This window comes from Vulpes vulpes, chromosome 12 (assembly GCF_048418805.1).
Source record: "Vulpes vulpes isolate BD-2025 chromosome 12, VulVul3, whole genome shotgun sequence".
Taxonomy (NCBI): Eukaryota; Metazoa; Chordata; class Mammalia; order Carnivora; family Canidae; genus Vulpes; species Vulpes vulpes.
In genome coordinates, this window is record NC_132791.1 from 9,924,175 (window position 1) to 9,946,648 (window position 22,474).

The 22,474-nt window shown below is 47.6% G+C and overlaps 1 protein-coding gene across 15 annotated transcripts in view; it reads left to right on the forward strand.

Moving 5' to 3' along the window:
* The window catches only part of PTPN3 (protein tyrosine phosphatase non-receptor type 3), a 108,685-nt gene that overhangs the window by 34,242 nt on the left and 51,969 nt on the right, over positions 1–22,474 (forward strand). For 7 of the 15 annotated variants that reach the window (XM_072727731.1, XM_072727733.1, XM_072727727.1 and 4 more), the window contains 6 exons: positions 4,580–4,687; positions 4,764–4,806; positions 7,315–7,393; positions 11,837–11,881; positions 15,215–15,267; positions 21,320–21,440. In XM_072727731.1, coding sequence (XP_072583832.1) covers positions 4,580–4,687; positions 4,764–4,806; positions 7,315–7,393; positions 11,837–11,881; positions 15,215–15,267; positions 21,320–21,440 — 449 coding nt within the window. Of the gene's footprint in view, positions 1–4,579; positions 4,688–4,763; positions 4,807–7,314; positions 7,394–11,836; positions 11,882–15,214; positions 15,268–21,319; positions 21,441–21,706; positions 22,319–22,474 lie in introns of those variants that run through there. The other 8 variants (XM_072727736.1, XM_072727741.1, XM_072727739.1 and 5 more) reach the window with 2 other exon arrangements.

A 22,474-nucleotide genomic window follows, 5' to 3' on the forward strand; every position in this document is an offset into this window, starting at 1 on the left:
GCTGAATAGACCAGAGGAGAGTGCTGCTTGCAGGAGGTCGCAGCATGGTGGGTGCTCTCAGAAGGTCACAAGTGTCTCTTCCACGTGCTATAAACTGACAGTATAAGTCTGCTCCTTTGTTAAAATGTATGTTTTCTGTTTAGGAGCTATTTCTTCGCTATATATCTTCCTCCTGACAAGAACATGAATGTTTATCTAACATGTTTACTGAGCACCTACTATGTGCCAGGTTTCACGCTGGGTATAATGAATATAGCAGTGAACAAAACGGCAAAGTATCTGGCCTTTTAAAGCTCACATCCTCGTGTGAAGAAATGGACCATAATGAAATGTGTATCAGGTGGTATGTGCTTAGAAGAAAAATAAAGTGGGATGAGGAGGGTAGAGCATGCCAGAGCAGGACAGGGGTGGGATTGTCACTCTACAGAAGTGATCAGGAAAGACCTCACCTGAAGGAAGTGCAGGAAAGAACCATGTGATTCTCTGGAAGGGAAGCTTATTCCCGGTTTTTGAAAAGAGCAGAGCAAAGGTCCTGAGGCAGGATCCTACTCAGTGTAGTTGTAGTATGGACACTAGTATGTCTGGAGTGGAATGAGCAAAGGGGAGAGTAGCAAGGGAGGTCAGAGGTAATTGGTTTCAGGATGGTCAGGGGGACTGTGGGAAGCCTTATGGGTCATCCTGAGGGCTCTGGCTTTATTCTGAGAGAGGCAGCAAGCATTGGTAGTTTTGGGCAAAGACCTTACATAATCTGTCTCACTCTAGATCCCCGTCAACAGTGGACTTGATGGGGGTGGGGTGGCAAGGGCTAAGAGATTATTCTAACAGTCCAGGGGGGTTGGGGAGGAAGAGGGTTGGTGGACACGGTGGTGGTAGTGTGGAGGTGGCTAAGAGTAAACCAAGTCTGAAAATATTTTTGAGGGCAGAGCCTGTGGGATTTGCCAACAGGTGGAATTTGGGATGCGAAAGGGGCCTGATGGTGACTCCGAAGGTTGTTGGCCTGGACAAGCAGCAAGATGGAGTTGTAGTTAAGAGATGGGAAAGGCTGTAGGAAGGGCGGGCTTTGTCATGGACACGTTGAGTCTGAGGTGGCTATTCCTCATCCCCATAGAGATGGTGATACACAAAGAAGAAGGTTCGGGGGAGGGTCTAGGCTGGGATACAGATGTGGGGCTTACTAGGGCAGAGATGGTATTTCAAGCTATAAATCTGGATGAGGTCCCCTGACAAGTGAGGACAAGGAAGATAGGAACATGGTTCAGCGTCGGAAGGTTAGACGAAGAACAGGCATTACAGGGGATGGGGACAGACTGTTCCAGGAGGGAGGAGGAGAGCAAGAGCCAATGTCTGAGAATCTGGGCTAAGAACCTCTTTAAGGAGGAGTGATGAGCCTGTAAATGGGGATGAGGAAAGCGCCTGCCCAGAGCGATGATCCTAGAACACAGCCTGGCGCTCAGCGGGCGTCCTGTTGTTCTTGGTCACAGGCACCGCTGTTCGTGTGTGACTTCCCCAAGCCGCCAGCAGTCGGGTCAAAGCTGACTCACACTGAACTTGAACCTGAGGGTTCTGGAGGTCTGGTGGCAGCTGAAACCCCATTTGCGTTAAATTTTCCACTTGCAGGGATCATTGGCACCAACTCTTGAGGCATCATTGGGAAGCTGGCCTGGACATCCGTTCTTAGCCTGGCCCAGGGAGCAAGCTGGTCACGGACAGTGACCTGGCGTAGCAAAGATGACCTCTTGTGGGGTGGGGAACTGGGCTGGGAGGCTTGTTCTTTATAAATGTGTGCTTTATTGTATTTCAGTTCCTTTTGAGAACTTGGAAACTTGGGCAGAAATACTAGAGGGGGGGTGAGTTACACACTCTACAGGGGAGATGCGGCGCCATGGGGACGTGCAGGCTTTGGCAGCCAAGGGCCTGGAGTGAGGCAGGCAGACCGACCATCCATCATCAGCTGATGGCATATGGCATGGAGCCTCCCAGCACCTCTCCTTGCTTACAGCCAAGGGGATGCTGGTGATGCCTTCACGAGTAGCTACAGAGAGTAGAGATGGTTTAGAAAAAGTGCACCTCGTATCATGGCTTGTTGTGGGTGTTCAATAGTTATTTACCTTTTATTTTTTTTATTTTTTATTTAAAAAAATTTTTTTTTTATTTATTTATGATAGTCACAGAGAGAGAGAGAGAGGCAGAGACACAGGCAGAGGGAGAAGCAGGCTCCATGCACTGGGAGCCCAATGTGGGATTCGATCCCGGGTCTCCAGGATCGCGCCCTGGGCCAAAGGCAGGCGCCAAACCGCTGCGCCACCCAGGGATCCCAGTTATTTACCTTTTAAATACAAAATCCAGGGGATCCCTGGGTGGCGCAGCGGTTTGGCGCCTGCCTTTGGCCCAGGGCGCGATCCTGGAGACCCGGGATCGAATCCCACATCGGGCTCCCGGTGCATGGAGCCTGCTTCTCCCTCTGCCTATGTCTCTGCTTCTCTCTCTCTCTCTCTCTGTGTGACTATCATAAATAAAAAAATAAAAAATAAAAAAAAAAAACTATTAAAAATCCTATAGAGATTTTAATAAGGGGAACCGATAGCTCTTTGATGCACCAGGAGAGTAGGAGAGCATCTCATGACTTGGAATATGTGGCCTGGGCTGCCTTTCCCACACTGTCACGATTCCCTCGTGAAGGAAGCTGTCCTGGGTAGAGGAAGCAGCAGGTGCAGGGCCCTCGGGCAGGAAGGGGGATGTGTTCGGGGAAATGGGTGTATCTCCTGTTCCCACACTTAGGACCAAATAATACAAGATCCCATCAAAGAAGAGGTTGCAGGAGGGGGCCTGCCAGCTACCTAATTCTCCTCTTCCTGGTCCCAGTGGCCTTTTTCCAGGTACATCATCTGCTCTGAAGCACTCAAAAGAGGAGCTGTCATTTGCTCGTTCTACGTAGTCTATTTCTGAGTCTCATTGTCCTTAAGTCAATGCCTTGGTTCAAAGGATTCCTGAGAAGCCTGCCCGATAAAGGAGAACTTGCGATTTCCCAGCAGCACCATGCTGTCTCCCTCCCCTGTGCCTTTGTACCAGGCCCTCTGCTTAATGTTGCCTTTTCTTCATTTCCTCTGGAGGGGGACGGGTGACACTCAGCCAGGGGGATGGGTGACACTCAGCCCTGTCACCCTCCCCGTCCCAGGTCAGGAGTTGCTTCCGCTTGTCCCCAAGTTGAATTACCATCTGTGTCTGTTCTGTGTGTTTACTGGGCCCAGAGTGTCTCACGGCACTTGATAGCATCTGACACACCACGTCCTGGTCACTGCTTCCACGCCTGGCCTCTCTGGGACACTTACTGTGGCTCTGTCTCCGTGCCCAGCATCGTGCCTGCTCTGTAAGCTCCGAGTGGTGACGGTAGCCGAGTCCTGCTCTGGACGTGAAGCGTGGCCAAATGTCTCCACTGGCTTCTCACTTCAGATGGCGGAGAGCGGAGACGCAGATAATCCCTCAGGGTGTCACGTATCAAGTCACTTTGAGGGGGGTTTAGGATGGCATTTTCATGTCCTTAGCCATCTTCTTTCACACCGTTAGTAGAGCTGTGTTCCCTGTACACACTGCCGTGGCTCCCAAAGAGCCAACAAACTGATGTGGGATTAGCATTTTGCTCTGGGTAATCCACGGGTAGGTCATGGAGAGTTTACTCTCGTAGTGATCTCTGTTTTCCAATTCAGACATCACTTGGGAATCTCAGCTGAGGGGAAGGAAGAAGTCTTAGAAAATTAAGCTATGCTATCTTAAATCCTATTTATGTGGTTTTTCTTAGCCCCACTTCCCATATATACCATGTGACTTCTTGATGTGACATTTATTAAAGCATTTCTTACTGTGAGGTATGAGTGCATATAAAATCTCTAAATGTTTTAACTCCTTTTTTGCCTACAGTAAAGACTTTTAAGAAGATTTATTATCTTAGCACGCAAGCGCATGCAGCAGGAAGGGCAAAGGGAGAGGAAGAGAAAGAACCTCAAGCAGAGTCCATGCTGAGTGTGGAGCCCGACGTGGGGCTCAGTCCCAGGACCCTAAGATTAAGACCTCAGCAGAAATCAAGAGTTGACTTCCTATCTGAGCCACCCAGGCATCCCTACAATAAAGACATTAATTTGTTTTAAAAATCTGCCCACTAGAGGCACCTGGGTGGCTCAGTTGGTGAAATGTCTGCCTTTGGCTCAGGTCGTGATCTCAGGGTCCTGGCATCGAGTCCCCTGTTGGGCTCCTTGCTCAGCAGGGAGTCTGCTTCTCCCTCTCCCTCTGCTCATTCTCTCTCTCTCTCTCTCTCTCTCTCTCTCTCTCTCTTTTTCTTAAATAAATAAAATTTTAAAGAGACGCTTGGGTGGCTCAGCAGTTGAGCGTCTGCCTTTGGCTCAGGGTGTGATCCCAGTCCCGGGATCGAGTCCCACATCGGGCTTCCTGCATGGAGCCTGCTTCTCCCTCTGCCTGTGTCTCTGTCTCTCTGTGTGTCTCTCACAAATAAATGAAAATCTTTAAAAAAATAAAATAAAATCTTTAAAAAAAAATTTACCCACTAGACACTTTTTTTTTTTCCTAGAAACAAGACACCGGTCAAGTTCTTCTGGATATGGCATACAACCACTTGGGTGTGACTGAAAAGGAGTATTTTGGTTTGCAGCATGGCGATGACTCAGTCGACTCTCTGGTAAGTACCAGCCCTTTAAGACATGCTGGACTCCTACATGGTTTGGTTTTATATCTTATGTTTTCTTACCCAACAGAGATGGCTGGAATCAAGCAAACCCATCAGGAAGCAGTTAAAAGGTGAGTGTGACCTTCTCATTTCAGTTGCACACCGAACATTAGTATATCGTGGCCCCTTTCTCTCCTCCACCCCTCAGTGTGCTCCTAACATCTGGGACCTGGATTCTCAGTGGTCCAGGTGGTATGATATGTCTGACTTCTCAGTGAGTGGAGATGCTTCCAAATCAGTCCTCCCCAGCTATGAGCAGGAAAGGGAAAGGTGAAAGAAGGCAGCCAAGAGCCCAGGAACCTACTTGCTTCTTATAAGGGAAGGAGGATGGCCTCTCTTAGACCAGTGTGAGAGCCAGGGTGGGAAGGACACATGTGCATGCACACACACACACTCACACTCCCTCCCACTGGAGCCTAAGACATAGGTAGGTAATATCACAGATACAACATACTGCTCCCCAGTCATGAGTGGGCCTCAGTGCTGTACTTAAACTCCCAGTCAGGAAGGGCTTCACAGCATGCCCCGTCCCCACCCTCCACCCAGACTGTTCTCAGCCTGGTTTCCCAGCATCACACTCTCTGTTCCCCTTTCTGCACCTTATGCTCCAGACAAATCTGGCTGCCCTGCCAGGCTGCACACATTCCTCAGTGTCTTCCTTCTGTCCCTTCCCTCTTGTTTGAAATGCTTCTCTCTCTCCTATATCCAAATCTTGCTGTTCTTCCAAGCCACTCAGACTGCCGTCTCTTTTATTAGAGGCCGTGACTCTCCCTACCCTCCCTTACATTTGTCGTTACCTGCTTAGCTCCCGAGAGCACTCTTTCATCTTGTAGTTGCCTGCCTTTATCTTCCTTGGAAACTGCAAGCTCCTTCAGGGAAGGATGCTTGCAATGTTGTCTGGGCACCTCACAATGCGCCCCCCTCCTCAGGAGGCGGCCAGTGAATGGCTGAAGGGTAGACAGCAGGTGGATTTCATACAAGTGTAAACACACGTATGCCACCTCCCCCCACCTGCCCCAGCACCCCGATGGAAAGGAGTAGAGAGAAGGAACCATGGCCATGATCCCACTGCTGCCTCCAAGCCCTTACCTCCCTTAGTATTCAGAACTACCCATGGGGAGCCACAGAGCCACGGTGCAAGTGAATATCTGCCCCCATTTGAATTCTCAGAGCCTTAAGTCCCCACAGGCATGAATAGGTACCATCATTCATTCTCTCACTAACTTATTCATTCAGGAAATGTGCCCTGAGCTCAGATTTTGGTAACACATTGGGCTAAGCTCTGAGAACCTGGTTCAAATCAGATTGGGACCCTGCACTCGAAAAGCTGACAGCCAAGCATGGGGATGTAGACAAGGAGAGCGATGGTTCTAGGCTAGTTCTGAGCACATGATAGGATGTTCTGGGTGCACAAAGGTATCCTGAGACACTGTGACAAGTTACAGTGAGGAGGGGAGCTGGAAGACTAGTCCAAGGCAGTAGGAAGACTGAGCTATCCCCCAGATGTACGGGTGGTCAGACTATACCGAGTTACAGCACCACCCACTGGTACCCGAGCACCTGTGCAGAGGTACCTTCGTAGGTGAACACATCCCCCCCCCCCCCATACCTTTGACACATGCCAGAGAGACACTGACATTAAGTACTTCAGAGAGGGAAGGTGAGGTATCCCGCTCCGTGGCAGGATCAGCGAGAGGAGCAGGGTGGAGAAGGCTTGAATTTCAGAAGCAGCGAAGCGCTGAGCACACAGGGCCAGCAAACATTCAGTGTGTAATGGAGAGGGGTGCCGTTGACCTGAAGAAGAGCATGGAATCTTAGCAGCACAACCTGATCCTCTCCTGTGACCATCTCCAGCAAAAGAAATGGGCTAATTTTATCTCTACAAGCAAACTGACTCTTGGTATTGTCGCATAAAGCCATATTTGAGTATGTTAATTCTATAACACTTGCCGGTATGTTCATCACTTTGGGAATTTACTTTGCGTTAAAAGCATGAACTGTTTCCCAGTATCCAAAAGACTGAGGTGTGGCGTAGCACAATCAAAAACCTCAGTGCTAAAGTTCTGATTTTGTCCTCAGTTGTGTGCTGAAGGCCCATGTCTATGCCTGTTGGCTTCTCTGCACAGCCGTGCCATCAGTATCACCCTAGCCTACTCATAGTCTTGGCTATGACTGGTCTTTATGCTCAAGAACATACATGGAAGTGTTTGGGGAAAAGTACAAAATCGCTATCTATGTGAGATTATTTCCTTGTGAATGTTGTATAATCTGTCGATTTAAAGAATTCAGAAATTCCTGCTACAAGTGACGGAGTGCGTTGTTTGAACACAGCCATGTAGTAGGGAGGGGATAATACCTCATTCTGTGCTCGTGTTGCAAAATATCTGACTCTTTGCAGACTTGGAGATTTCTAAACAGTCGATTGTCTTGTGCACTCCTTTTGAAATTCGTCCTTCTATTGATGAAAAAAAGCTGTGGTCTAGTGAAAAAAAAATGCATCACTTGTGGGAGAGTAGCCGCTTACCTGCATTGACTTTTTTAAAGGGAAAACTTAAATTTGTTTTTGAAAAATGTTGTAGGAGGTTTCCCCTGTACTCTGCATTTTCGAGTAAGATTTTTTATACCTGATCCCAACACACTGCAGCAAGAACAAACCAGGTAATAACATTTTTTTTTAAAGTTTCCTTTTTAATATATGAAAATGAGTAACCACTAAAAATGTACTCTTTATCTTATCACTGTGGCCGTACACTGCATTTGGGTATAACCACACCAGCGGTTATGAAACAAGTGAAAATCAGAGGGGTACATAATTGAAATTTTTATCAGCCAATTAGTTTCTCTGTCTTGGGCCTACTTCCTTCCTTATTTGGTGCAATTTCAAGTACACTCCCACCCACCACCTCCTGCCCCTCCTGCTACCCCAGACCCCTCCTGCCTGTGGAGCCTGCCGGGCCCAAAGAAAGTGCTCCTTCCTTCATTTGCTAACGCAGGCAGGGTTTGGAAGATAACACGGTATCACGGTGGGGCGAGCATGGGGGCCCTTTAGGATCACAAGAGGTCTCTGAACTGAGCATTCTCCACCAGATCCCCAGTTGGTAGAAATAGAAAGGAATGCAGGCTGGACCAGCTCCTCTCCTGGGTGAATCAGGCTGTGCAGGCAAAATGTGAACCAGATAAGGGAGAGAGCCCAGATAGGATTGTTTACCCCTCAGGGCTTGGCGTAGGGCCTGGCCGTTGTTTTGTACTGGCACGTGGGTTTTCTGGGTGGGGAACAGTGTTTGGAATGGAGGGGGCGGGCACAGGAAGGTGGCTGCTGTTTGAACAGTGACCCCGCCTCTACTTGCCCTCCCCCACAGCAATGGTGAGCCCTTTTATTAATATGTTTGTTTTTCATAGGGAGGGCAGCTTCCAGAGTTTTTTTTTTCCTCTACCAGAAAAAAAAAGAAAGAAAACCCAATGTATGTTCAGGAATATTGACTCCCATTCTTTGTTCACTGTGCCCATGAGACTGTGTCCAAGAAGGTGACATTAACTCAGGCATCGAGTACGGTGTTTTGTTTTATTTTTTTGAGGGTCCTCACATGATGACATTTTAGCTTTCAGTTTGTTTAAAGGCTAAATATTAGTCTATTATTCTGTTTTGCCTTTGTGCACCTCTTCCCTCCACAATAGCAGACATTGGAGATTTAACTGTGTTTACTGTTGAGTTAAATTGTAAGCCAGAGTCAGAGATGTCGGCAGGGCTCATCGGGTAGCTGTGGGGGGTTCATGTAGTGCTTTGAGTTTTCCCCATCATGGCTCCTTATGCTGGTGGCCTAAGGGGTTAGTGTAGGAGCTCAGTTCGGAAGACAATGGACACCCAGGGGTGACACTGTCTATAGGAATAGGCGTTTGAGGTCACCCCACTACGGTTCCCCCAGGCCATTACTAAATATCAAGTTCTGTTCAAGGGATGCATTAAAAATATTATGACGACACACACAGTATATGTTGTGTGTGTCTACATGTGTGTGGTTTTAGCCAGTGGACTTTTAAATCACAACCAAGCAGCAAAGATACATTGTGCTTCACCATGCAGTACAGATATGTATTATGAAGCAAGTGTTTACACTAGCAAGGACAGAGCACTCTCAGGTTCTTCTTCTCCGTTTCCTTCTTTTAAAATTTCAATTGTGACCCATTAAATTTATGACCAACTGATAGGTCCCAATGCCAGGTATGAACCACCTTGCCTAAACTAGTCCTTGTCACCCCTCATTCTGTCTCCCCCGTGATGCTGGAGCCACCAGGGGTGTGGCGGCCAGCGGGCACGATGGAGGTCTCCAAACGTAGAACTAGAGTGGAGGGATTGCTAGGGCTGGTCCGTCTCCAGTGGCCCTCTTGGTCATTGGGCATCTGCTTCCCGACCCCACCAGAGAGAAGCTTCCTCCCTCTGGGTGCCAACAAAATCATCCTGCTGAGCCTCCTTGTCATTTGAGGGACCATTTGAGATGGAGGGAGGACTTGGGGAGAAACCGGGCAGTCTTGAGATCTGGAAGGGCCAACATGGGTAAGGGGAATTAGACGTGCTTGGTGGTAGATCATGGCCAGTGGGGGGAGGATGCAGAGAGGCAGATTTGGGCACAAGATGAGTAATAGATAAATTTTTGTCTTTCCCTGAGTCTAAGATCAAAGTTTGTTTGAATCCCTGCTACAGTTCACTGTGTTAGGACTAACACCTGACCCTAACCACCCCACCTTCCAACTTAAGATGCATGGTATTCCCCAGGGTGGAATAGAGTGTAGTTGTCACCTCCTGGGAGTCTGGGCACCAGATTTCAATGTAACAGGAGCCATAGCAGCAGCCACCCACGTGGCTCCTATAGAGCTGGTGGGCAGCCAGGACTGACAGATCTTTTTCTTATGCTGAGCTAGACTTCCACCATTAATTCACGTGTGTGTGTGTGTGTGTGTGTGTGTGTGTGTGTGTGTGTTTAACTTAGAGTTTTGCCTTGTTTTGCCTTTATTCCTGACACACAGTATCTTATTAAGCCCCAGCTCTGTAGTTTATCCAGAAATAAGTCCCTTTTAGAGAAATTTAGCTCTCAAGTGTCAGAGAAAGCAGTATTTGTTGTTTTCTGTTTGTTTTCTAAAATTCTAGGCAGGGAGGCATTCGTTGCTTTTGTGTGTGTGTGTGAAGTTGAGGTCACGGATGGGATACACTCTAGGAATGATCTTTACATTTCTGAAGTTGGATGCGCTGAGCATCTCTTCTGTATGGTTTTCTTTTATTCTAATTGCTAGACATCTCTTTGACTGTGAGCCTCCACAACTGCTGTTCCTGATAAATTTAGGTCGTTGTATACCGAATTTCATTTACTGGCAGTCTCGAAATGAGGCTCCTTCAGGATTTCCAAGAGACCCCTTACTTTGGGCCTCCTCCCGCTATTACAGCCTCTTTGTATGATGTCATGGGGTTGACTCAGGCAAAATAGCCTTTGATGAATGGTGACATCCAGGTTCATGTTCTCCTTTTCTATCCCTAGGAAGATACACCAATTAGCCAGGCTCGTCACTGGAGGGCCAGATTCACCATCGGATTATCTAGCATTCTCTCCCTTCTCTACTTTCTTCCAGTAGCATTGTAGGAGGAGAGAACACTTAATTCTGGTTGAATGTCAGCTTGGATAAACATAGGAACAAACTAGAAAGGACTGGTGATGTTCTCCTAGGTGAAAAATATAGTCTCCAATACAGAGTAAGTGTGAATCAGCAAATGTATGCTACACGATGTTTCATTGCTGGTCTTCAACACGTTAAAGATAGTTGATGATAACTACAGGCTATGTAATGATATCAGAAATAGGAAATTGACCCTAAGCTGAAGTCATTAGATGCAGAAGAAATTTGTAGCATAGTCAGGTTTTTTCATAGTGTGAGCGTCCAGGTTAAAATAAGATCTAACTGACCCCGTGTAACCTATCTGAATGCCTGTTTCCCCAAAAAAGAGGAGGTGGTGGTGCCTTCTTCAGAGCTGGTAGGAGGCTGAAACGAGGCAGTACATTATAAATTTCCCACACCCGGCCTACATCTGTGCAGAGAGGAGGTCGTAATGCCCTGTGAAGTAGTCACATCTCGGAACACCAGCCTTGACCTTTGAATGTATAGCTATAAAGGAATAAGGAGACCCCATGTGTTTTAAATTGCCAAAATTATCACTCTCCTGCCCCAGAACACTCCTGCTGCATCTGTATTATATTTCAAGAAGTTTCCCTTTTGTCCTCTTGGCCAGACGCTGGAATGTCTATCCCATTTGAATCTGGGCTTTAAAAAAGAGTGGGAGCTAGTAGCCAAGTGTCACATGTATGCCACATCCCAAAATATAAAGCTTTCCATGGCCCTTCGTGGCTGGTGCAGCACTCTTGCTGCTGTTACCCAGTCCCTGGATGGTGGGCAGGTTCACAGGGTGAGGAGCCCGTGATGGCTTCCTGAGCGCTGCCCACAAATCAGGTCCTGGGTTTTGAAGTGACATTGCTGGTGGCTCACAAGGGCCAACCAAATTCAGCTCGGAGGTCCTGGCAGCTGATAGCTGACTGATGTTTATGTTTCTGCTCAAGTACCCACAGTTCCTGGGACACAGGAAAAAACTCAGCTGGGTGCTTGCACCCAGCCAAGGAGGTGTCCGCATGGCCCCACCTCCTCTCTGCAGCTTCATGCGGAGGGAATGTGGGTGTGTTCTGAACCGCGGCCCCCCAGCACATGGGGGCTGCCAATGCATGATGCCTGTGGGTCCTGTGCTCTTGGAAGCCCCAAATTTGGTTGGGAATGTCCAGGGTGGGGGTGCCCACTGGCAACAGCACCAGCTGATCTTTGGCGGGCTCAACCATCCCTGGGACAGCATGTGCTGGCCTGGGGCTGGCTGCAAGTCAGCAGCCACATGAACCATTGTTACTGAAGGGGCAGCTTTGCAACGTACAAAATAGTGCCTGATAATTCAGATGGAAATGTGTGTGTATGCATTTTGTCCTCCACATGTACAGACCTTGTCCTTATCACCTTTTTTTTTTTTTTGTATTTCCATTTGAGTATGATGAATTAATAAAAACAATTGTTTCGTAGGCATTTGTATTTCTTACAACTGAAGATGGATATTTGTGAAGGAAGGTAATGAGAATTTCACATTCTTCTTTTCCTGTCAGCTGCTGGGCACTAAAATTCCTGGTTTTTTAATCTAATGAGCGTGTATTTCTGGTAACAGTATTAAATCTAAACAAAGGGTGGATGTTGAAAGCAGCATCCTGCACGGCATTACGCTCTGGACATCTGGTTTTAACTCAGTCTTGATTTTGAGAAGCCGAGGATGGATAAAACTTCAGTTTTATGGGAAAAGGTACAGTTATCTTTCTGGTAAAGACCTGAGAAATTTTGAAGGGAGAATGTGAGACGGGCTTCATTCCAGAAGGCAGATTGGACCTAATATAGATTCACTTCCAAGCCCCTCAGTTACCTAGAGGTGATTCCTTTTCTCTCTGGGAGCCTTTCTGCTGGAAGACGAGTGTCTGCCTGCAAGTCAGCACGTCTTGTGCGTCAGGACCATCTCCAGGAGTGTCTGAAATGGCTCGGGAAGGGAGAAAAAATGCCAAGCCACTTGTCCCTGAGCTCCCTCCTTCAAATCCTGGCTTTTCCTTGACCTAAGGGAGAACCTGCAGCAGGTGAACTGGTGGAAACAGTCACTGCTTATTCTCCTCATTCCTGTTTTCCTCCTGCCAGCTCTCCTGAAGAGGGTCTTCAGAAGCCTCTATGAGGGAGCCTGCCATGAGGTTGGGGGCAGTGAGACAGGAGCCCTTGAGGCAATTGGGACCAGTATGGACGTTGCAGACCCCGGTTGCCATGAGGATTTAGAAGGAGTGCGGGCTGGAGGTCTTTGCCCTGTGCCACCCCCTTGGTCTCAGCTGAAGAGCACATGTTGCAGGCTTACAGAATAGAGTCGGGAGGCTCTTCCTGTCAAAGCTAGACAAGCATCTTGTGTCCAGCAGGCAGAGGAGAGCTGTTGGAGGTTCTTAATTGGAAGGCATGTGGCCAGAGCAGCATCTACAAAGATCATGGCAGTGCAAGGAAGGGAAGGCTACAAGAGGCTGGAGGGGCTTCATCTAGGTGGAAGGGAGATTTGCGGGCAGGGCCATGAAGATCCTGGGGATGGGGTTGGGGGAGGAACATTTAGAAACAAGACATGTGTTGCTTTCTGGACTTCCAGAACCTGTTGACTGCTCAGAGCTCCTGGAATTCGAGAATTTTTGTGATTTAGCTCCTTCTCGCACTGAGAGAAGGAAGGAACCCCTTCTCTAGCACAACTGCAGGCCTTGGGCCTCTGCTTAAGCATCCCCCAGAAAGAAGCTCCCCCTTTTGTGAGAGAGCCTTTTCACATGTGAGGGTGACTCAGGTGAAATTACCCACCCCTCTCCTGGGTCCAGCCTGCCCTCTGCACCAAAAGAAACTTGTCTCTCCCTCTCTCCTAGGCACTAATTTCTTTTCCCAGCAAATGTTTTGCAAGCGCCTGTTACGCGATGGGCTCTGTGCTGTGCTGGTCAGATAAGGCCGGGCCTCCCACCCCCAGGAGCTCTCGGTCCAGCCAGTGGAAATTGGCTGTCTTCATTCATTCTTCTGCAAACACAATACCCCCGTTAGTCTCTAGTCACACCTGTTGAGGGGCACCTCCTGCCTTCAATCCCTGGCATAGCTGGTCAGGCCTGCTGGTTGCCTTCACCACCTCTCTCAGGAGAGGGTCTCCTGCTACCAGACACTTGCTGGGTGTGTTAGGGTGGGCCTGGCCATTTGTGGCTGTGGGTCTTTGAACAGACGGGATGGATCTAGTTAGCCTTCTTCCTGGGTGCCCTGACTTGCTCCAACCATCTGTGTCAGCGGCTCTGGCTCCAAGCCATGCTCTCCTTCCAGCTGAGAACAGGTGACCCTGTCTGTCAGAGTGAGACTCTAAAGCCTGGAGGGAAAGAAAGGGGTCTGCCTGGGGGCATCGTTGAGTGGCCATGCAGGCTCTCAGCATTCCTTTTTAGTTTGTATTTACACTATTATTTGGAAATGTTCTTTTCTGACTTCTTCATAGTTGTTTCTTCCCTGTAAATGGAACCTCCGTAGCTTCTTCTCAGTTCCTTGAATCCCATTCGTCTGCTCTGCCTCTAGCAGGAACACTGACTTAGGTGTCTTTGAAGCCCATCTGGGTCGGACAGCAAGTGGCTGGGGTTTGCTCTCCCCACGGGCTCTCTGGGTCCCCAGATGAACAAACAGATGGTGAGATCCCTGGACATATCTCCAGACGTGGAGAGATCATTCAGCAGTTCTAGCAGGAAACACCTAGTCACCTGAGGAAAGTTGGGGGCCCCTCCATTGGGGAAGGCCGGCTTCTCGTGCAGCTTCAGGACAGGTCCCAGCCCAGCAGACAGGAAGGGGAACCCTGGGCTGCCCAACCTGATTAGTCAGAGAGATGGGGGTGACTCACATCTTGGGAATTCAGGAGCTGCCATGGAAACAGTACTTTTCCCCACTTCCCCCGGGGCTGCTGGGAAGAATGCTCTTGAAATCTGGTTTCCCCACCCAGCGAGCCTTCCTTCATGCTGCTTTTCTTCAGCCTCTCCTCAGCACATTTCTCCACCTGGCAGGGATCCCTGGCCCGGGTCTGCTGGCCAAGCTCAGGCAGATGGTGGCGTTCATGGTTGAACAGAGGGAAGGGAGCAACCGGGAGACTCGAAGTATGACTAAGCTAGAGCTGGGGTCATTGGCCGAAATGGGCTGTTTGGAGGATAGTGAGCCTGAGGGCCAGGGAGCTCAAGTATAACCCCAGTCCTTGGGTCTCTGGCAGGTGGCAGGCAAACTGGGAGGCAGATGGACCATTCCCTACAGATCAGAAACTTCAGGAGGGTAAATAGATTTAGGAAACTTAAGTAGCTGTTACTAAGCAATTTAGAACTCACAGGTTTTTAAATTTTTTTTTTTTTAGGAGTTTTTAAATTTTAAGATCCTTTTTTATTTTTCCCATCTAAGAGGGTGTCCCCTCTCTAGAAAGTGGGTAATCAAGAATCACGAAGTCAACAAAAGTCAACAATTGAGTTAGAAAGCCCTACAAAAAGTCTCACGTCTTTACTAGAAAGATATGAAGGTGGCCCATTGATCTAAGAGTATAATTTTCCTCACTTTTCCCTCTTAGTGATATGAGCCTGGCCTCTCTTGACCAGCCCAACAGTAGGCCTCTAGCTTCATGGTATTTGTATTAATGTGCATTAAACACAACGAAGTTCTCTTTTAATTGTGACTCTTTAGTGTTACATTTATCTTTACTATTTGAATTATATCCTAAAATTGTCTTTGTTACGATCCATGATGTTTTTTTAATGGTTAATCCGTGAAAGGGACAGGTGTTCCCCATGATGGATGGTTCAGGCTGTTGTTGGTTCTTGTGACTTTGCTAATATCTTTTTCTCCTGACAGGTTAACCTGCCCCCTTAACTCGGCAGTGGTTCTAGCATCCTATGCAGTACAATGTAAGTCACCCAGGGAGCATTTCCGAGATGGACAGACTGTTCTGACCGATGTATTAAAAAAGTCCCTGGCCTTTCCTGTTTGACCAGGTCATTTCCCCTCTTCCCAGGAATCCTGTTGGGCACGCTTCACTCCCACTTTCACCCTGACATTCTCCGCTGGCACAGGGATGTTGGTTAGGGAAGGTGTGGCTGAGCCCATACAACAGAAGTCACCTATCACACATTGCCTTAACCAGACCTTTGCTCATGTATTAGATCTTATAACAAGCCCCAGGGGGCAGATATTTCTACCAGTCACCTCTTATAAACATGGAAACCGGATCCCACAGTTAAGGAATTTGCTGGAGGCCACTCATGCTATTTGCTTAGGACCGTAGGAATTTATTTTTAGAATTTCAGTAGAGTTAATGAGTTATTTATTGGTTTGTACCAGCAGTGTCCAGTAGAAGTATAATGTGAGCCACCTCTATAATGTTAAGTTTTCAAGTACCTAGTAGTATTAAAAAAGGAAAATGAAACAGGTGCAATTAGCTTTAATACTTTAATTAATCCAGTATATCCTGAATGTTATTTTATTTTTTTAAAATATTTTATTTATTCATGAGCGACAGAGAGAGGCAGAGACACAAGCAAGAGGGAGAAGCAGGCTCCATGCAGGGATCCCAATGAGGGACTCAATCCCAGGACTCTGGGATCACGCCCTGGGCTGAAGGCAGCTGCTCAACCGCTGAGCCACCCAGGCATCCCCTGAATATTATTTTAATATGTAAGCAATATAAAAAATTAACAAGATATTTTACCTTTTTTTTTTTTTTTTTTTTACGTGAAGTCTTTGAAAACCAGTCCAGATTTTATACTTAACAGCATATCTCAATTGGACCAGCCACACATTGCTAGTGGCTGCCACATTGGATAGAAAGTCTGTGTTGGAATTTCCCATTAAGACTTGTTTAAGAATTCACTCATTCAGTTGAACTTTGTTGAACATATATTCCACATCAGGCCCGGTGGTAGGTGCTGGGTGTGCACCATAGAAAGGGTACGTAGCCAGATGGAGGGCGAGGTATCGCTTCAGAGTTAGCTGTGTGGTGCCACTGCAGTACACTAACAGAGTTACATGGTAGCCCAAGACTGAAGAAGGCTCCTCCACCTTTCTGTAAGCTCCACACCGTAACTCTTTTGGCTGGCTCTATGGTAGGGAGTTGAGAGGACAAGATGGTCAGGTCTCAGAGCAAGTGCTGGCTAAATTACTCACTCTAATTTGGTCTCAGCGGCAAAATAGCAAGAGAAGGCTGACAAGGACTCCTGAGGTGACCTTAAGTCTGTCTACACCCCTGGCTTCAAGGAACAGGAATAAAAGAGGTAAAGAGCAAAGTGGCTGGGCCTGTAGCTTACCTGCCCACCTGTGTGATACTGGGAGACAGAAGACAGACTTAACAGTGACCCTACTCACTAGTCAGCTAAGACCTGGTTTCAGTCTCTGCAGATAGCCTGCATCTCCTCCTCAGCGGGAAACTGAGAAGAGGTTGCACGGTGGTGGGTCTGGGTAGATTTGAAAGTTCCCCTCTCCCTGCAGTGCAGCTGGAACAGACTCTGCTTATGTTACATCTGGATGGGAAATGACATGGCCACAGTCAACTTGTATCCTTACTGATCCCTAGACCTCTTGGATTCCGTCTCTGCCAGGCTGATCAGCTGAAGAGACAAACTTAGCCGCATTCCAGAGTGAGTTTGTTTTCACAGTGAGAGCTTCAGGTTTGAGAGACAGGAACACTTTTAGAAAGGACATAGCTTCAGATGCATTCCGACTAAATTTAAAGCCTGGCTTCTTCATTTGCCATGTATGTGGTATTACCTCCCTGAATCGCCCATTTTTTCCATCTGTAAGATGGAGGTGAGGATGTTGATGACAACTCAGAACTGACTGAGTCCAATCACACATGTGAGATGATCTATAACTGGAAACTATAGTTGGACCCTTGCCGTTAACTGAGTCGATGAGAGCACACCTGAAGCCGTATTACCTGGGCTTTGGCTCTTCCACACACACACCTATGACCCTGAGCCTCTCCAGGCCTCAGCTTTTTCATCTGTCAAGTGGGGCTAACAGTGTTTCCCTATGGGGTAGTAGTGAAGATAGAATGAGTGATTATATGGAAAACCCTGAGAACCGTGCTTGGCACACGGCAAGTGTTAACTCTCCATTTTCATGTCTTCCCAGAAGAACGCTTTCTAGAGAACTGCCTGTTGTAAACAATAAACTCTATTTAGAGTAAAATTTAAATAAGAAAAATCCTATTCTAAGTGTCAGTGGTCGGGTTCCCCTCTGCCAAGGATGATAGACTGAGGGTAAAGGACTGTATTAGCACCTAGCAAGTACAAACTAGTTTCAGCAGAAATAGTAGCAAGATCACCATGCTAATAAAATCATGGGTTGTCAGACAAGCATTTTTAAAGTATAAGCTCTTTATTCCTTCACTATCAGGAGGCACATATGTATTTTTCCTCAAACTTCCCTGCACACATTTCTGTAAAATTAATTGTGGGATGGGATACTGCTGGATAGTCTACATTTTTATCTGCTACCTTTCACTAAATAGTCCCAACAGGGTGTGTCGTAGCATGATAAGCCCCACCAGTGATGAGCAAACCAAAAGCACATTTTCTTATTAGATAAAAAGCAATGTAGGTAAATACTGACAAGACTGTAGGTGGCTGGTGACCTCAAGTATTTACGAGGCTCAGAGAATGAAGTTTTCAGAAATACATAACTTATCCCGTAATGTCTGCTGACCTCTGTCACGCGCAGGCTCTGCACCCACCTCAGGGCACAAAGACAGACAAAGCATGACCTCTCTGCGAGGGGTGTCCTGCCTGGTGGGCAGGCAAAGGTGGGCCCGCTGATGCTGGCATTGAGGGCGAGCATAGAGGATACACTGCATCCTGCGTGGGGTGAGAAGCGGGTGAGTCCAGAAAAGCTTCTTAGTGATGACCACTGAGAAAAACCTCCAAGATCAAGTTGGAGATGGACAAATAACATGGAAAAGACTTACAAGATGCAAAGGACTTTCCCAGCAGAAGAGTGTAACCTCTGGAAATGCTGCACATTTGTGTGCCTAGAATATACCTCTCTCTTTCCTGAACAATATAAAATATTAGCCAGAAGAATGCATGGAACTTAAGACAATGTATTTCCCAAATAAACACTCATTTCCTTTTCTTCCTGCTATAATTAGCTTTTGTATGCGTTGCTTCTCCACAAATAGGAAAGTGTATTACCCTGGAGGTTAGGGTATGTGGTAGAGTCAGTAGGTGAAGATTTTGGACTGTGGTCAGAGTCTAGGCTCCAAGTTACCAGCTGAGCAAAATGGGCAGGTCCCCTCCTTGAGTCTCCCTTACCTTAACTGTTTCATGAAGATAAAAGCGATGCCTGTCACTGGGTTGTAATGAGCATCTAATGGGTTGACGGCTTTGAAAACATCCTGGGAACGTCCCTGTGCTTTCCTGGTGTTTGCAGATGACTGTTTGACTTTGTTTCCCTCTAGTGGTTAGCATAGGACTTTGCACAGAGTAGCCAACTAAGATTTCAAAGGAAGACCACCCTACTGGGAGGCCCATTGACCATTTATTTAAGTTCAGATATTTGTCAGTGACTTAAGGAAAGACGGCCTTGCTATTCATATTTGTAGAAGGGCCTCGGGGTTGGGACTTGTTAGCTAATATGGTTGACCAAATCAAGATCCAAGAGGATCTCCATGAGCTATAAAACCTACAGAGTAAAAAAATTTTTTAAAGATTTTTAAAAAATTTATTATTTATGCATGAGAGAGGCAGAGGGAGAAGCAGGCTCCATGCAGAGAGCCCAACATGGGACTCGATCCTGGGGCTCCAGGATCCCACCCCAGGCCGAAGGTGGCACTAAACCGCTGCGCCACCAGGGCTGCCCTACAGAGTAAAATTTAATAGGACTCTGCCTTGAGGCTCAGGACAATCCCTTGTAGCATTTGCCTGCCTTCTGGGGACATGACCGCTGTCCTCAGCAAATGGCCCACCAGCAGCAGCCTTGGACCTGGCAGGCTGGCTGGTAGGTTAGGAGCACCAGCTGGGGCATGCATCACCTGGGTTCTGGTCTTGATTGCTGAAAGTGGCTTCTGTGACCAGGAAGTCCCTTCTCTGGTCCAGTTTCTTCCCTTTTAAAAAAAGTTTTGATTGCTTCTTCCCTTTTAAAATGAATTTACACAAGGTACCTTTATGGCTTTCTCAAGCTTTCCTCCCTGGGTGCTCTGTGTCAGGGCATCTAAATTATTTCCCAGATGTACTGTTGTACATTTCACCATTGTACAGACTCACCTGAGCGTCACACTGATGCTTGCATAACCCAGCCTTGATGTTTTTGTCCATAGCTTAGCTGCATTTGGCTGGCCTTAACGGCCAATGGTCTGCCCTTGACCAAATCTGCATGTGTAGATCACTTGACTTTCTGCCGCCTTCCCCTTCCAAAATCGAACTTTGTAGTAGCTTTTATCTGGGTTAGTTCCAAGCACGGCATCCTTGAGCACCTACCGTGCGTGTACTGTGCATAGGTGCTAGGCCCCACAGATGAGTCGGCCTCACTCCCAGCCCCCAGGGAAGACTGTAAGGAGGAAGCCTCCCTTTACGACAGTATGGATCTCAAAGAGCAGCTCTTATGTGTGATGGCAGTTGAGGATGAGTAGGGCCACACGGATGTAAAGAAAGACATGCTTGCATCTGGCTTCTCATATTTGTGATGAAATCTCCCGAAGCAGCTCCCTGGCTCCTCTCCTTCCCTTCTGAGATTGGCCACAAAGCATCACTGCAGCTTCTGCCAATCCCCATCCTTGTGACACAGATGGAGCTATTTGATTTAGAAATCTGTGTTGAATGGGTACTGTGAAACATCAGTCCTCAGAAGCTCGCTGGCGTGGAGACCAGCTGCAGGAAGAATTCATTGCAACCTCTGGAAAGGTCAAGGTTAATATTTTTAAGAAAAAGATGAAAGTGTCTTATTAAGAAAATGAAATACCACATAATTGCCCATCCAAACTAGAACTTATTCTCCTATTTTTATAAAGCTGGAAGAACTGAATCAAGAAGGGAAGCAGGTGTCCTTGGGTCCCACAAGCCAGATCCTTGGCTGTTCCACCCAGGGTCTTTTTCCCAGTCTTAACAGTCCAGACACCCAGACAGTTTGAATCCTCAGGGCAACCATGTATGCTTGTACAGGTTGGCTACTGCACAACTCTCAGGAATACCTATGGCCATAGATATCAATGAAGCATGTTTGTAGAACGGCAGGCAAGGATCTCAAGGGAGAGGTACTATTTGGACCAGGGATGCATCTGGTAATCCTTCTAGACAGCCACTTTCCTCTTAACCTTGCAGTTGCAGGTCCTCGTTTCCCTGATTCCTCTAAGAATGTTTCCTTCTTCCCAAGAACTCTGCCCTCAGCCTTGCCAGGGCCCAGACCCATGAGCCCCACCCACTCCCACCCCCTCATGCCATCCCCCACCTTCCCTCTGGGCCTCCAAACACATCCTGGTTCCATTTCTTCCAACCTTATCCAAATTCCAGGGAGCCGATCAAGGTGCAAGTAGTAGGTCAGTGTGACCTCTTTGCTGCCCACACCCATTGTTTTAGAGCAGGTTGGTCCAGTGCTATAATCACCTGGGGGTACTAGACAGCCTGTCTGCACGGTGCCTGGCATACAGGACATGGCATTTCCGAGTGGGCACTCATGTGTCTGTATCCGGGGTACAGTGCAAACTGCTGTGGGTTTAGATCAGGACCTAGGTCAGACTGCTTAAACATCTGGCCTCAGGGAAAGAGCATTCATCCGAAGCATGCGTGGAGGTACTTGACCCATGTAGGGTCCGATAACCGTGTGGAATCTGAAGCCAATGAGAAGGCCAAGGGCACCTGGTGATAGAACCTCTCGGAAGAACGCTTCCCATGCTTTGCTTGTGATGCTGTCGATGCCCGTGAATGCAGACCGTATTGAAAAGGCGATTTCCTCCTCATTCTGTCTTGGTAGCTCATTTTGGAGACTATAATTCTTCCATTCATCATCCGGGCTATCTTTCTGATAGTCAGTTTATACCAGACCAGAACGATGACTTTTTAACGAAGGTGGAATCGCTCCACGAGCAGCACAGGTGAGAGGAGGGGTGGGGTGGTGGCCTACTTTGGGAACCCAGGCTGGGCATTTCGGACCTTGCATCCTTATGTTTGATGTTTGCTTCCTTTAGTTCATGAATCCTCTTTTAAGCTGTCGGGGGTTTGTGAATCTTTGAGCTGTTATGGCAGATATATTTGGCATAACTAGCATTTCTGTAAAGTGCAAAATCCAGTAAGAGTTTAGGGGGATTTACAGCGTTCTTTTTTAGGATGTCATTGAAATCCGTTAATTCCTAGGGGAAATGCCCTTTTTAAAGCGGACCGCCCCACGAATGACCTACCAGGCAGACCTTTGAACGGTTGGCCACATTTAATAAAATGGGTGGCTCCTTTGGGCATCGTGGAATAGCCAGGCATCTGGACTAAGGTCACCAAGCTGTGTGAATCCCACGTCCTCTCTGGGATCGGGTCACAAAACTGCCTAAATTCCCGAAAGGAGCCCCAGTGTCCCGCAGCTGCCTCAGGCCAAGCCTGCCCTCCACCAGACAGGCCCACTCCCGGCCTCCTCATCCTTTGTCTCGATTTAGTCAAAGCTGCAGTGGCATCTGTTCAGTCCCGGGTCAAAAAAGCGCCGTCCCAACCGGGAAGGCCAGGTCTCAAGGGACCTGCCATTCTCTGGAAGGCTGAAAAAACAAAGGCCAAGCAGCCAGTGTCCCTTCTAAAAGGCAACTGCCAATCCTCCCTCCCAGAATTGTTTCCCAGGCAGAAGCCAGCATCCTAAAATAGCCCAGTGACGTCTGGGAGCTGGAGGCTGCCGGAAGAATAGATAAAGGTGGAGAGACCTGAACTTGGAACAAGGAAGGTGGGAATTTCAAAAGGTGGCTGTCTTCTGGATCTGATACTGAGAGCCCACTGGGTAAGAAGTAGTATTTAGTAAAGGATGGAGCAGGCTAGATGAAGTCCTATTCGGTGGACAAGAAAAGGTCCTGGTTTAGTAGAATCCAGGGTTAAGTTGTTTAAGATTTATAACATAAGGCATCTAACGACCTTACAACAATGTTATGAATTTGGA